Source organism: Equus asinus, chromosome 13, assembly GCF_041296235.1.
Source record: "Equus asinus isolate D_3611 breed Donkey chromosome 13, EquAss-T2T_v2, whole genome shotgun sequence".
Taxonomy (NCBI): Eukaryota; Metazoa; Chordata; class Mammalia; order Perissodactyla; family Equidae; genus Equus; species Equus asinus.
Window position 1 is genome coordinate 61,913,531 of NC_091802.1, and position 15,768 is coordinate 61,929,298.

Sequence of the window (15,768 nt, forward strand, 5' to 3'; positions counted from 1 at the left end):
TCTTGGAATGGGTCTATTTCCTTTGAGTTGTCTAATTTGTTGTCATGAAGTTGTTTATAAAATTTCTGTATTACACTTTTAATTTCTATAGGATCTCTTGTGAAGTCCCTGTGTTCCTGATTTTTTTATAAAAAATAAAATGTGTGTATGTGTATATATGTATGTGCACACATGTGTGTATATATGAATAAAATGTGTGTGTATATGTATGTGCACACGTGTGTATATATGAATAAAATGTGTGTATATATGTATGTGCACACGTGTGTGTATATATGAATAAAATGTGTGTATATATATGTATGTGCACACGTGTGTGTATATGAATAAAATGTGTGTGTATATATGTATGTGCACACGTGTGTGTATATATGAATAAAATGTGTGTGTATATATGTATGTGCACACGTGTGTGTATATGAATAAAATGTGTGTATATATGTATGTGCACACGTGTGTATATATGAATAAAATGTGTGTATATATGTATGTGCACACGTGTGTGTATATGAATAAAATGTGTGTATATATGTATGTGCACACGTGTGTATATATGAATAAAATGTGTGTATATATGTATGTGCACACGTGTGTGTATATATGAATAAAATGTGTGTGTATATATGTATGTGCACACGTGTGTGTATATGAATAAAATGTGTGTGTATATATGTATGTGCACACGTGTGTGTATATATGAATAAAATGTGTGTATATATGTATGTGCACACGTGTGTGTATATGAATAAAATGTGTGTGTATATATGTATGTGCACACGTGTGTGTATATATGAATAAAATGTGTGTATATATGTATGTGCACACGTGTGTATATATGAATAAAATGTGTGTGTATATATGTATGTGCACACGTGTGTATATATGAATAAAATGTGTGTGTATATATGTATGTGCACACGTGTGTATATATGAATAAAATGTGTGTGTATATATGTATGTGCACACGTGTGTATATATGAATAAAATGTGTGTATATATATGCATGTGCACACGTGTGTGTATATATGAATAAAATGTGTGTATATATGTATGTGCACACGTGTGTATATATGAATAAAATGTGTGTGTATATATGTATGTGCACACGTGTGTATATATGAATAAAATGTGTGTATATATGTATGTGCACACGTGTGTGTATATATGAATAAAATGTGTGTGTATATATGTATGTGCACACGTGTGTGTATATGAATAAAATGTGTGTGTATATATGTATGTGCACACGTGTGTGTATATATGAATAAAATGTGTGTATATATGTATGTGCACACGTGTGTGTATATGAATAAAATGTGTGTGTATATATGTATGTGCACACGTGTGTGTATATATGAATAAAATGTGTGTATATATGTATGTGCACACGTGTGTATATATGAATAAAATGTGTGTGTATATATGTATGTGCACACGTGTGTGTATATATGAATAAAATGTGTGTATATATGTATGTGCACACGTGTGTATATATGAATAAAATGTGTGTGTATATATGTATGTGCACACGTGTGTGTATATATGAATAAAATGTGTGTATATATGTATGTGCACACGTGTGTGTATATGAATAAAATGTGTGTGTATATATGTATGTGCACACGTGTGTATATATGAATAAAATGTGTGTATATATGTATGTGCACACGTGTGTATATATGAATAAAATGTGTGTGTATATATGTATGTGCACACGTGTGTGTATATATGAATAAAATGTGTGTATATATGTATGTGCACACGTGTGTGTATATGAATAAAATGTGTGTGTATATATGTATGTGCACACGTGTGTATATATATGAATAAAATGTGTGTGTATATATGTATGTGCACACGTGTGTGTATATATGAATAAAATGTGTGTATATATGTATGTGCACACGTGTGTGTATATGAATAAAATGTGTGTGTATATATGTATGTGCACACGTGTGTGTATATATGAATAAAATGTGTGTATATATATGTATGTGCACACGTGTGTATATATGAATAAAATGTGTGTGTATATATGTATGTGCACACGTGTGTATATATGAATAAAATGTGTGTATATATATGTATGTGCACACGTGTGTGTATATATGAATAAAATGTGTGTATATATGTATGTGCACACGTGTGTGTATATGAATAAAATGTGTGTGTATATATGTATGTGCACACGTGTGTGTATATGAATAAAATGTGTGTGTATATATGTATGTGCACACGTGTGTATATATGAATAAAATGTGTGTATATATGTATGTGCACACGTGTGTATATATGAATAAAATGTGTGTGTATATATGTGCACACGTGTGTATATATGAATAAAATGTGTGTGTATATATGTATGTGCACACGTGTGTATATATGAATAAAATGTGTATATATATGTATGTGCACACGTGTGTATATATGAATAAAATGTGTGTGTATATATGTATGTGCACACGTGTGTATATATGAATAAAATGTGTGTGTATATATGTATGTGCACACGTGTGTATATATGAATAAAATGTGTGTGTATATATGTATGTGCACACGTGTGTATATATGAATAAAATGTGTGTGTATATATGTATGTGCACACGTGTGTATATATGAATAAAATGTGTGTATATATGTATGTGCACACGTGTGTATATATGAATAAAATGTGTATATATATGTATGTGCACACGTGTGTATATATGAATAAAATGTGTGTGTATATATGTATGTGCACACGTGTGTATATATGAATAAAATGTGTGTGTATATATGTATGTGCACACGTGTGTATATATGAATAAAATGTGTGTGTATATATGTATGTGCACACGTGTGTATATATGAATAAAATGTGTGTGTATATATGTATGTGCACACGTGTGTATATATGAATAAAATGTGTGTGTATATATGTATGTGCACACGTGTGTATATATGAATAAAATGTGTGTGTATATATGTATGTGCACACGTGTGTATATATGAATAAAATGTGTGTGTATATATGTATGTGCACACGTGTGTATATATGAATAAAATGTGTGTGTATATATGTATGTGCACACGTGTGTATATATGAATAAAATGTGTGTGTATATATGTATGTGCACACGTGTGTGTATATGAATAAAATGTGTGTATATATGTATGTGCACACGTGTGTGTATATGAATAAAATGTGTGTGTATATATGTATGTGCACACGTGTGTATATATGAATAAAATGTGTGTATATATATGCATGTGCACACGTGTGTGTATATATGAATAAAATGTGTGTATATATGTATGTGCACACGTGTGTATATATGAATAAAATGTGTGTGTATATATGTATGTGCACACGTGTGTATATATGAATAAAATGTGTGTATATATGTATGTGCACACGTGTGTATATATGAATAAAATGTGTGTGTATATATGTATGTGCACACGTGTGTATATATGAATAAAATGTGTGTGTATATATGTATGTGCACACGTGTGTATATATGAATAAAATGTGTGTGTGTATATATGTATGTGCACACGTGTGTATATATATGAATAAAATGTGTGTGTATATATGTATGTGCACACGTGTGTATATATGAATAAAATGTGTGTGTATATATGTATGTGCACACGTGTGTATATATGAATAAAATGTGTGTATATATGTATGTGCACACGTGTGTGTATATATGAATAAAATGTGTGTGTATATATGTATGTGCACACGTGTGTATATATGAATAAAATGTGTGTGTATATATGTATGTGCACACGTGTGTATATATGAATAAAATGTGTGTATATATATGTATGTGCACACGTGTGTATATATGAATAAAATGTGTGTATATATGTATGTGCACACGTGTGTGTATATATGAATAAAATGTGTGTGTATATATGTATGTGCACACGTGTGTATATATGAATAAAATGTGTGTGTATATATGTATGTGCACACGTGTGTATATATGAATAAAATGTGTGTATATATATGTATGTGCACACGTGTGTGTATATATGAATAAAATGTGTGTGTATATATGTATGTGCACACGTGTGTATATATGAATAAAATGTGTGTGTATATATGTATGTGCACACGTGTGTATATATGAATAAAATGTGTGTGTATATATGTATGTGCACACGTGTGTATATATGAATAAAATGTGTGTGTATATATGTATGTGCACACGTGTGTGTGTATATGAATAAAATGTGTGTATATATATGTATGTGCACACGTGTGTATATATAAAAATAAACACATATTTTTGTTGTTGAACTATTTTAAGTTAAGTCATTGTACTGCGTCTAAATACTTGAGCATGTATTCCACATAATCGTCAAATCATTTTGAGGACTTCTTTTTAAAACAAAAGAAAACATCATTATTCCCCATATGTTGGTGGTTCTGATTTCAGTACCGTTGTAAGAAAACGTGTGCTACGCACTTTGAGCTCAATAATGCTTAAATGTGAATCTCTGCTGATTAGCCCACTGTGCCTGCCTGCCGGGCTCCCGCGTCCTGGCTCGGCTCCTCTCTGGTTGACTGCAGCGGGGTGCAGAGCGTTGGTGCGGGCAGAGATTAGAGTGCTGAGCGGTGGTTCTGGTGCTTCAGTAGCTGAGAGTAAATCTTCAGGCTGGTTTTTTCTCCTCACTGTCATCAACAGCTATTGGTATAATTGAGTGTTTCACGATCTTAGGAAATTTGGCAAAATTTGTGTTAGCAATTACTTTTTTTTTTTTTTTTTTTTAAGATTTTTTTTACTTTTTCCTTTTTCTCCCCAAAGCCCCCCGGTACATAGTTGTGTATTCTTCGTTGTGGGATGTGGGATGCTGCCTCAGCGTGGTCTGACGAGCAGTGCCATGTCCGCACCCAGGATTCGAACCGACGAAACACTGGGCCGCCTGCAGCGGAGCGCGCGAACTTAACCACTCGGCCACGGGGCCAGCCCCGAGCAATTACTTTTATACTAAGACATTTATTTGTGTTTTTGTTAAGTGTACGATTACTGAATATCACTTTCAATAGTTGATTGAAACCTCATGGTTTTTATAACTTATGGACTTACAATGTTTTCAGATATTTTTCGTGTGGAACCAGTTGTGTGAAGAGGCACTGGCTGTGTGGATGGCCTTGTGCCCTGAGAACACAGGGAGGAGAGTGTTCCTGGACACACATGTTGTCTCTGAGGGGCATGTTGTTCCTGTGACCTGGGACATGCCAGCCCTGAGGGAAGGGCCACCGGCACCCCCTGCTCAGCTCTGTTGCCCTGTGCCTCCTGCTTGGAGGGAAAGTGGTATCCTCAGTGAAGCCTCTGTCCTTGGCAGGGGTTTTCTGTCATGGGATTTGCATGTATAGCAATTCAGAACTGGAAAGGTCACTGTCAGATTATTCTTGTGAACTTTGACATGTAGGTTTTTTAAAGTCAGAAGTGTCTGTCCTGTAAGCTTTGTTGTCAGGGTCTGAACCATCTGAGTCCATGTTTGAAAACCTGGCCTGGCTCCAGGTGTGCTGCCAGGTGGATGTCTGCAGCTTCCATGGGGCTGCGGTGGCAGAGCCAAGGGAAGAGTGGCTGGTGCGAGAGCCTTGCCCTCAGACGGGAACTGGGCCGCGTGGTGTGGCCCACTCTTTTCTTACTCCTGGTCCTAGACTGTTTCCGCGGCCATCAGGTTAGGTGTCTGTCCCTTGTGCCTGTCTATGGGGCTTATCATAGCAGTTGGTGGGCAGGAGGCTGATGGCCAGGCCACTCCTCCCTTCTAGCTCGGGTGGAGTGTGCTCTCATGGCCGCTAGCTGCAGGAGGGTGAGTGGGTGCCGAGGGCTGTGGGGTGCTTCACCTTGGTGCTCATGTTGTGCCCCGACCCATCCAGCTGCAGGACAGTCTCTTCCTTCCTTTCCACCGAGCTATCTCCCTGACTCCTTTAGAAATTCACCAGGAAGAAGCTACGGGATCCAGGTGACTTCCCATTGTGATACACCCAAATTGCAAAGATACAGATTGTCGGTGTTTTCGGACTGGCTTTCTAAGTTGTGATATGGGACATTTCACACATGGCTGTGGAGGGCAGGACCTGTCTTGCTGTTTGTGAGTGCCTCGCACAGTGTGGGGTGGCTCCTTTGGTGGCGGTGGTGTGGGGTCGCTAAAGGTGGTGGAGTGAAGGAAGTATCTGAGCTTCCTCACTGGAGGCTCGCTCAGGGTCTCGGGCTTGGACAGGGAGGAGTGGAAGAGCGTGACTTCTGCCGGGGGCTTTGCAGGGCATCTCCCAGACGTCCAGGCCCAAGAAGGGAGCTCCCAAGGCGGGGCTGCGTGACGGGTGCTGGGAGAGGCAGTGGAGCCCTGGGGCCCCTTTCTGGGAGAGTGCACGGTGCCTTGTGTGCTGTGATGTCCCCAGCCTACCTCAGCATCGGCGCTGTTCACGCCAGGGCCGGATGGCCTCTAGTCTCTGTGTGAAAGACCATGGGCCAGGGCTTTTGGGAAGTCCCCTCCACCTCTGCTGAGCCGCTCCCTGGCTGTCAGGACCTGGTGTGGGGCTGGGGTCCAGAGCAGATGGGCCCACATACCTTCAGAGGCAGTTCTCACCTTGCTGGGTAAATACTAGTTTTGAAGGAAGAGAAATTTTTTAGCTGCTTTTAAAAGTGCTCAGCGCTGGGATTCTTTGTTTAAGGGGCTTGGAGGCTTGTGTCAGTTGTCCCATTCGTCTTCCAGACTGGAAAGCAGAGGATAAGATTTCAAGTTGAGAATTCAGGGCCTGCAAGGTCTTCGAGTTTGGAGGTAGTCACTGGTTACAGGGCAAGTGAACTGGAGACTTCATGCTAGGACCCCTTGGTCGTCAGTCCCGTGGGTCCAGGTGACCAGTGCTGACGGGCCCCACAGGAGGAGGCGGATGTATGCCTTTCTCATTTGTTGACCAAGAAGGAATGCTTGGGTTCTTCACTTTTGTGTGAGATGCTTCGACTATAACTTTTATCCTTTGGTATCTTTGTTTGTACACAGGTAATTAAAAACACCCAGTGAGATTCTTTACTCTCCTTCTTAGAGGCTAGCTCAGTCAGCTGGGAGGTCCGCGTCCTCCACAGTGAATTGCGCTTTCTCACTGCCTCCCGATTTTATGATTTTACGTTTCCTCTTTGGGAAGTTTCCCCTCCAGTCTCTTGTAATCCCTTTCTTTATTGTGTGCAGAAACTGTGCTCTTGTTATTTGGTGGTGAGTGTTTAGAATAAAAATTCTCGAAGATACCATGAATTGTTTTGATAATCTGTGTTTTAAATTTGTAAATGTATTTGCAACATTTTAATAACATTTTTTTTCTCTTTTTAGGCACAAATATTTAAGCATGGAAAACGTGAAGACTGTTTACCCTATGGTAAGGGTTGTTTGTAAGAGAGGGTGTTTTGTGAGTTGTGATCATGTGTGTCTCCTTAACGTCTTGTTCGTAGGTGCAGGAGTCTGGAACTTGCTGGATCTGGACGCTGTCATGGCTCTTGGGCTTTTTGTTTGTTGTGTGGCTGTGTGTGTTAATAATCTGACTTTTGGGCCTTGTGCAGGAGCTTGGGGTTCCTGACGCCCTGGCTGCCGGGTGTTGATCCTGGGGGACTTAGTGACCTTGACACAGCCCCTAGGTCTCCAGCTGTGTTCTTCCTGTAGCCATGGCCACATCTTTTGCCTTTTGCCTCATTCTGTTAATTTTAGATTCACTTCGTTTTATGAAAATAGTGCAGTGATTCTCGCTGCAGAGAGGTTTACTACCTGGGCCAAGAGAAATTTCTTTGAGTTCCATGTTTTAGAAGATATATAACTCAGATTTGAGTAGTTGAGTCTATTTTTTTTTTAAAGTTTTCCTTCTGGAAAATTTCAAACACGTATACAGGAGGAGAGAATGGTGTCATGAACTCCCATATTTCTCTCACAGGCTTCAGGTCTTTAATTCACGGGGACTCTTGTTTCTTCTGTGCTCCTCCTCCCACCCAGACACCTGTCATTTCACCTGCAGCTCTTTCAGTAGGTATCTCTCGAAGATAGGGACTCTTTAAAAACATGACCCTGACATCATTATCACACCTGAGAAAAAGCAGCGACCACTCTGTGTTTGCGTCTTGTCCTCGGAGGAAGTGCATGCGTGGACCCCGGGTCTGTTCTGAGTGGCAGTCAGTTAGACCAGGTTAGTCACTGCGCCCATTTGGGTCCTTTGGGAAATTATTCAGATGCTGTTACAACTCATCTTGAAGTCCCTCTCTTCTTATCTCACACAAAAAACCATCCTGTGCACTTTCCTGGTCTCGGCTTCCCTCCGACACCCACCTCACTCCCCCAGACAGCCTTGGCAGCGGAGGGACGGTCGAGCCATTTCCCTTCTCGTGGAGACCCTTCCCATCAGGTTTACGGTCCTCCTCGTTCCTGCAGCCTCATGCCTTGGTCTCATCATTCCTCTGTGATGCCATGTGAGTCCCGTGTGAGACGACGATAAAACAACACAACCCCAGTTCCGTTTGCGTGTCTCTTGTAGTCCTCTGTGTGTTTTTGCACAAGCTGTTCTCTTCACTTGGAAAGGCTTCTCCTGCTCTCTGGGGCTCTTCTTTGCTCTGCCAACCTCCACGTTTGCTGCTTCACAGTGAGAAAGTCGAGAGGTGCGACCCGAGCTCACTTAGTAAATGGCATGGGGTGAGGGGCTCTGTGAAATGGAGTTGAGGCTTCAGTGTAGATTTATGCCAGCACCTGCGTTTGAGGGGCCTGTGGAACCGTCTGTGGTTTTGATGTGGTAGGTGTCAGACAGAGGGTGCAGGTTGGGAGATGGTGTAGCACCCTTCCCACCACACTGAGCTGATGTGCTGTTGTTCACAGCTGCCACCGTTCTCGAGTGCCTGGACGGCTGCAGGCTCCCCGACAGCAACCAGACCCTGCTCCGCAAACTCGGTGTGAAGCTCGTGCAGCGGCTGGGCCTGACCTTCCTGAAACCGAAGCTGGCGAAGTGGAGGTTGGTAGATTAGGCCGTGGCCGTGCGTGGCCTGAGCGTCTGTCGGTGGCTGGTGTGGTGACCACCTGTCTTCCTGGGGGCTGACAGAGTAGGCTGATGGGTGAAGAGTATCTTCTGCTTTCATGTTTTTCTTAGTCTCAAGTGTTTCTGATTTTGGAAGGAACAGTTTTCCTTTTCGTTATTTTCTGACCCTACATCTTCCAGTTAGAATAATCGAAGCTGGAGTGATGACAAGAAAAGCCTGTTTTTGTGTTTATGTGGCATTCAGGTACAATACAACTTTACTAACGTGGACTTGCTGTGGGGAAAGCTCCATTTTGATCAATGATAGATCTGAATCGCAGGCTTCTTTCAGAGAAAACAAGCTCACTCCTTGGGGTTTATTCCGAAAACAAAGCTGTCGTTGCCTGTCGGTGGCAGTGACATCTTAGCAATCTCTAGGCGGCCTGCTTTATTAATAGATGGCTTTCGGATTAGTGGCTCCCTTGGAAACAGACTTTTCCACTGCACTTGGGGTACTGTGTTTCTAACAGTCTTGAGTTTTATTTCAAGTATTATTATGCGTGGTGGGAAGAATTATTTAATTATGTTCAGCTCAGCCTTTGTCTCCAGTTACAGCAGCTTCCAGAGGTGTGTGTGATGTTTTACTTTTGGGTGTTCTGCATGTAGCTCGTTCTATATGAAGTTTTTATGTAAATGTTTGTCGTTAGTTTCCAGAATGCCACGGAAAATTAATGTTTGGTACTGAATGAGGGTTCTCCAGAGAAACAGAGCCTATGGACTGAGTGTCTCTGTATAAAGAGACTTAGTCTAAGGAAACGGCTTCTGTGATTATGGAGGCTGACAAGTCCCCGGATCTGCTGGGTGAGTTGGCAAACTGGAGACCCAGGAGAGCTGATGGTGTCTTATGAAACTTGGCAGGCTTGAGACCCAGGAAGAGCCCAGGTTTCAGTTCGAGTCCAAAGGCAAGAAGAATACTCTCTTACTAGAGGGAGGATCAAGCTGTTTGCTCTCTTCAGCCTTCAATTGATTGGATGAGGCCCACCCACACTGGGGAGGGCAGTCTGGTTTGCTCAGTGCGCTGATTTAAATGTTAATCTCAGCGAAAAACACCCTCACAGACACACTCAGAATAATGTTTGACCAAATATCTGGGTACCCTGTGACCCAGTCAGGTTGACACATGAAGTAACCACACAAGTGCTGTAGACATTTATGTGGGAAGGAGATAGTTTAGCATCATAATTCTTTCATTCAGTCTGCATGTCGTGTACGTTTACTGCGATTGTTGACGTGGTTCGTTGAAGTCTACCATCTCGCTCGCTGTTTGTTTTCTTTTTCTTTCATCTTCCTTCCTCTTGTATTTTTTCATTTCATCTTCTCGTGTTTTGTTATGTCTTTTAGTATCGTTCTCCTGCTGGTTGTTTTCCCCTTAAGAGGGTGAGCCCGCCTAGCAGCTGGGGCTCGCGGGCGTTGCTCCCCTCCTGCCTCCCTAGGGTGGGTTTCTTTCAGTTCTGCCTCCCTGGAGTGCAGCCCTCCCTCCTGCAGCGTGCTCCTCACGTCCAGCGCATGGCCTTTCAGTTCCTTCTGCGGGCGCGTCTCCCTGCCTCCCTGATGCCACGTGACCCTGAGCTCTGCTCAGCTCTCAGCCTCCAAGCTGCCCTCTGATGGCGCTTCTGGGTCTTGACCTGCACTCGTGTGTCTTAGGGGTCACCCAAGGATCCAACAGGATTTTTATGCAGAATTTTGGGGTTCCTTTTCAGCAACTCCTTTTCTTCAACATCTGTCCCCAAATAGTAGCCGTCTCAGTAGTCACAAATGTTGTTTTCTCCACCTGGCAAGACTGCTGCTCTCTGCTAGGGTTCTATTTTTCTGTGTGCAGTGGAGAAAGTACCTTTGGTGAGGAAGCAGAGGTGAAGTCGGGGCCCCTGGGGCTGCCCTGCTCTGAGGGATGGTAGCCCAGCCTTGGTTGTCATCTTGTGCCTTGCCAATGGTGGGCTTATGTGTCTATCCAGGTTTTGCGGTTGTTTGTGACAGAGCGCTGAGTCTGACGGCAGCCTCCAGTCTGCCGTATTTCAGCTGTCGTCAGGTCTCTGGTTACTGAGCATGAGGTGAGGACTGCTCCTGTGACCGACCAGTGTGTGTGCTCATTTGAGGAGGAATAGCAGGCTGCTGACTTTTGCCGCCAGGTGACTGCTGTGGCTTGTGAGCGTCGTGCTGGCTGCTCCGTGGTCCCAACAGCAGCCCTGTGATGGCTGGCGATGTCCCCCTGTGCTGTTATTGGTTGTTACTCCACTTCCAGCACCAACTCTGACGTGGGCTTTCCCCTACACCAAGCAGTTCTCTGACACCAGCTGAGTGTCCTTCAGTTTAGCTCAGTTCTGACACTGTTTACCCGGAGATGGCGTCATACCTCACAGGTTAAGGGCTCAGTCCCACAAGACTGTCCCCCCGCCCCAACTTCAGACTCCAGTCACAAGTCCAGGTGTCATGTGGGCTGACCGACCAGGTATAGATTGGAGGTTTCCACGACTCCCTCCTCTGGTTCGGTTAGTTTACTAGAGTGGCTCACAGAACTCAGGAAAACATTTCACTTACTAGATTACTGGTTTGTTATAAGAGGATATAACTCAGGAGCAGCCAGATGGAAGACACGTATAGGGCAAGAGATAGGAAAAGGGTGTGGAGCTTCCATGCCCTCACCAGGTGCCCCATTCTCCCCAAATCTGCGTGTGTTCAGCAACCTGGAAGCTCTCTGAACCCCATCCTTTTGGGTTTTTATGGAGGCTTCATTACACAGGCATGATTGATTAAATCATTGGCCATTGGCAATGGATTCAACCTCCAGCCCCTCTTCCCTCCCTGGAGGTTAGGGGGCAGGACTGAAAGTTCCCACCTTCTGTTTACACGGTTGGTTCCCCCAGTGACCAGCCCCTGTCCTTAGGGCTTCCCCAAAGTCACCTCATCCATATAACAAAAGACATGTCATCCAGAAGTGGACAAAGACCAAATATATGTTTCTTATAATTCATAATATCACAGCCACATAACTGAGTACCCCCAAATTTAGCAGCTTAAAACAATGAATTTTTAATGTCACCTGGGAATTACCTGCCACTGTCCTTGTTTCACAGAGTTGGAAACTGAGGCCCGGAGAGATGAGGCCTTGATGAGTCATTCAAGGCCACAGTTAACCATGTCTGGGCTGGTCTTTTAGTCTCCTGTTCTGTCTCCAAAGCCCACGTTGTCTGCGTCCTGGAATTGGCCTCAGACCGCAGTGCCCAGCATTCACTCTGACTGGACTTGGGACCTTTGTGCCCAGGCCTTGTTGTGGGCTGGGACCTCCGAGAGTCAGGCCCATGTGTGTCTCACAGCCCTTCCAGAAGGGAAGGTGGCGCCTGTGGGCCTCTCTCTGCACAGGCCTTGGTGTGGGGGCTTCATGCACCTCCTTTCGTCCTTGTCGTAGCCCCTGTGTAGGACCTCATTTTACCAGGGGGGAAACTGAGGCGGCGAGCGGTTCAGGGGCTGCAGAGTTGTACAGCTGAGCCAGCCTGTGCTGGGGGCCCTCCACGGCCCATAGTGGAGTTAATGCTGGTGGCCTCCACTTGGGTGGGGAGGAGGGCCGTGGTTGGTGGGGACTGGGAGAGTGTGCCGGAGGCAGCACCTGTGGGAGTTGCTCTGGTGACGAAGGGCTGGCCGGCCTCTGCCTGGGGCAGTCCTTGCTGGGCCAGAAGGCAGAGCCAGTGTGAGTGAGGATGAGGCAGTGGGTTGTTTGAGGGCCCTCCCTGTGCTTCTCTCGGATGCCTCCTCCCTGTCACCTTATCTCCCACCTCTTGGCTGTGGAGACCTTACGGCACGTGGGGATTTCACAGTGGTCTGGAACTCAGATCTGCGCTCTGTGGCTGTCAGGTCATGTCTTTTCTTGGCAGTCTGTGCTGACGACACTTAATACTTCTACTTTCCATCCTGTCTCTGTACAACACAAGGACTTGTCACAGGTGTTCGTCCTTTCATCCAAGTGGTGCTAGATCATTAATTTTGGTCATCAGGATTGTTTGTCTTCTAGGCTCCCGGTGGTGGCAGCAGGTCTGAGATTGTGTTTGGTTTCTGCAGGTACCAGCGAGGCTGCCGCTCATTGGCCGCTAACCTGCAGCTCTGTGCCCAGGGTCGAAGAGAGCCCCAGACACATGCGGAGACTCCTGATGGTGATGCAGATGATGACGTCCCCGAGGAGGTGGAGCGTGTCATAGGTGCGAGGGGTCTGCTGCTGCGGGCTGCCGCTGCCTCAGTCTGGGTGGGGTCCGTTTGCTTCATGCTGGCGCTTCTGGGCGTTGGCTCCTCCAAACCGCGTTTCGCTGGCTGCACCACCTCCTGCCCCTCTCTGTGCCAGCATCACGTGACCTTCTGTGAGCTTCCTTGCCCATTGAGCATGTGGCCACTGGCCTGCAGTCCTGATGCCCAGTCCTGTCCGTACGGGAACCTCCACGCCCACTGGAGCCTGGCATCCCCCACACTTTGCCTCTGTGTGCGAGCCTCCTGTCTCCACGCTCTCTCTGCGAGTCAGAGCCCAGGCAGATGCCATCGCCCTCCTGCCCGTGTCTCTGGCCCCTACGCTGTCTCCCCTGCTCACGCTGCTTTCCTCACGCCTAACCTGGTTGTGTCCAGCCAGTGGCCTCGGCATTTTCCTGGGGAAATGGAGTGGTGGCTTTCCTGGCCTTGCCCCACCTGCACCCTGCTGTGCTCCTGCCACCTCAAACCCACAGAGCTCTCCACCTGCCCACCTGTCACTGAGGTGGCATCTCCTCTGCACAGAGAAGGGCAGAGGCTCTCTCTGATGGGCCCTACATACCCTGCCTGCTCCCCCCCGCCTCCCCTGCGGACCAGGCCTCACCCAGCAGGGCCAGCCTCTGACCACCCCTTCCTTGTTGGTCTCTCCTGCCTCCCACCACCCGCTGCTTCGTGTCCCTCCCAGCCCCCCCTCCATGGTGGGGTCTCCTACCTGCCTCCAGTGCTGTCTTGCTCTCTGCTCACTCCACTCTCCTCTCCTTCACAGTAGGTTTCTTCCCAGAGTTGTCTACACCTGCTGTCTCCTCCTTGGGGCTCTAGCCTGCCCTGGTCCCAGAGATCTTGGACCCACAGGCTGCTGTCCTTCCTCCGAGTCAGGCCTTCCCGGGCCTGCCCTCGTGAAGGTTCCTGCCAACTGTGGCTCTCAAGCCCCTTACCACAAAGCCTCTGGCAACTCCCCGACTTCCTTCAGGCCTTTGTGTGGCTCTTCCTGAAGTCCAGCCTATCTCCAAGACTGCGTCCCCATCGAGCTGCTCTTCTGTGGCCTCCTGCAGGCACTGTTTTCTCTGGGAAGCCTTCCTCCCCTGCTTGGGGTTGCCGCTGACCTCCACCCTTGCTGGTGCTTACTGCCCCGTGACTGCTCTGAGGGGTGGATCTACTTCTTAGGAAGAAAGACAAAAATTGGCTTTAAACGATGATTTAAAAACACGGAGAAGGAAACGTTCTTTCTTGTAATTAGGATTAAGATCTTAGTCTAATTCCCTTCCTGTGCTCTTTCGAGTGACATGTGGGGTGGGTTCCTAACGCTGGAAACTTAAGAACTTACCTAGCATGGGGATGGTGAACAGCGGGGGATCCGTGGAGCTCACAGCCCTGCCTCCTGTGTTCTTCCAGAGCAGCTGCTGGTCGGGTTGAAGGACAAGGACACTGTCGTGCGGTGGTCTGCGGCCAAAGGGTAGGTGTCCGGCTCGCTGAGGGGGAGGCGCTGGGCTGGGGCCACCTGGTGAGCCTTTAATCACTCAGCACTTCCTGTGGGATTTGAGAGCAGTGGATAGCTTAGAAGTTTCTACAGGATAGAATGATCTTTTTCTACTTTATGTTCTCGCTTTATGCTCTGAATTTGCAGATAGCGCCTGTGGTTGACTCGTGGCCCCTTTGTTTTCCTGCCATCCTGGTTGGAATAGGCAGAGGTGGAAGCATGCTGTATTGCCTTTTTACCTCCTGCTCTTCCATGTCCTTGTCATACAACCCACCCCCTTTGCCCACGTATGTGTGGCCCCCATGTACGAGCAGGTGCCCCAAGGGGGGCTGGTTTGTCCTCTCTTGTGCCTGGGGGAGCGGCCTCAGAGGTGTCCGGTGTGGGTTGCGGCCCACCCATCAGGCCAGGCCTTGTGGAGCTGCGGCCAGTGGGGCAAAGCACACAGTGGACATTGAAGATGCGCCGTGCTCTCTGCTGTGGAGGAGAGTAGAGCGGTGCAGTGCCGGGGGCTCCTTCCTGAGGTCCCCCAGGCCTCTGTACCCATCTCTCCAGATGCACAGCACCCGGGCTGACGGGCACACTCAGGGCTTCACCGCAGCAGCACCGATCCCTGAGCCCAGGGGCACGTCTGGTTGGAGTGCGAGGGGCTGGGAGGGTGGGGCTTCCCGGGGCGCATCTGGCCAGGAGCTGGCTGGGGAGGCTGATCCCATGTTGGTGGCCTGATGGAGCCAGCACAGTTGGCGTCCAGCGTGGAAGTGGGGCGGCGCACTGGGCCGGAGGGTCTGGAGGGTTCAGGGTGACAGTGAGGCCCCGTGCTGGGTGCTTTTGACTGGCAGCGACGCATTGCACAGCCCAGGGGCCCAGTCCTCCTCAGATGTGTGTGGATGCCTGTCCATCTGTGTAGTCTTCTCATGTCCATGTGGTGGGGCTCCCTGATGGGGGTGGCCTTCTGGGGGGCAGAGCATAGGTGAGGCTGGCTTAGGGTCAGCCTCTCCTCTCTTGTCTCTGGGGAGGAAGACGG

At 46.5% G+C, this 15,768-nt stretch overlaps 1 protein-coding gene across 5 annotated transcripts in view; it reads left to right on the plus strand.

Annotated features, from left to right (window-relative positions):
* Positions 1–15,768, plus strand: part of TBCD (tubulin folding cofactor D) — a 194,283-nt gene that overhangs the window by 39,327 nt on the left and 139,188 nt on the right. For all 5 annotated transcript variants that reach the window (XM_070483903.1, XM_014865030.3, XM_070483902.1 and 2 more), the window contains exons 8-11: positions 7,330–7,375; positions 8,851–8,983; positions 13,097–13,233; positions 14,663–14,723. In XM_070483903.1, the coding sequence (XP_070340004.1) occupies positions 7,330–7,375; positions 8,851–8,983; positions 13,097–13,233; positions 14,663–14,723 (377 nt within the window). The remainder of the gene's footprint in view (positions 1–7,329; positions 7,376–8,850; positions 8,984–13,096; positions 13,234–14,662; positions 14,724–15,768) is intronic.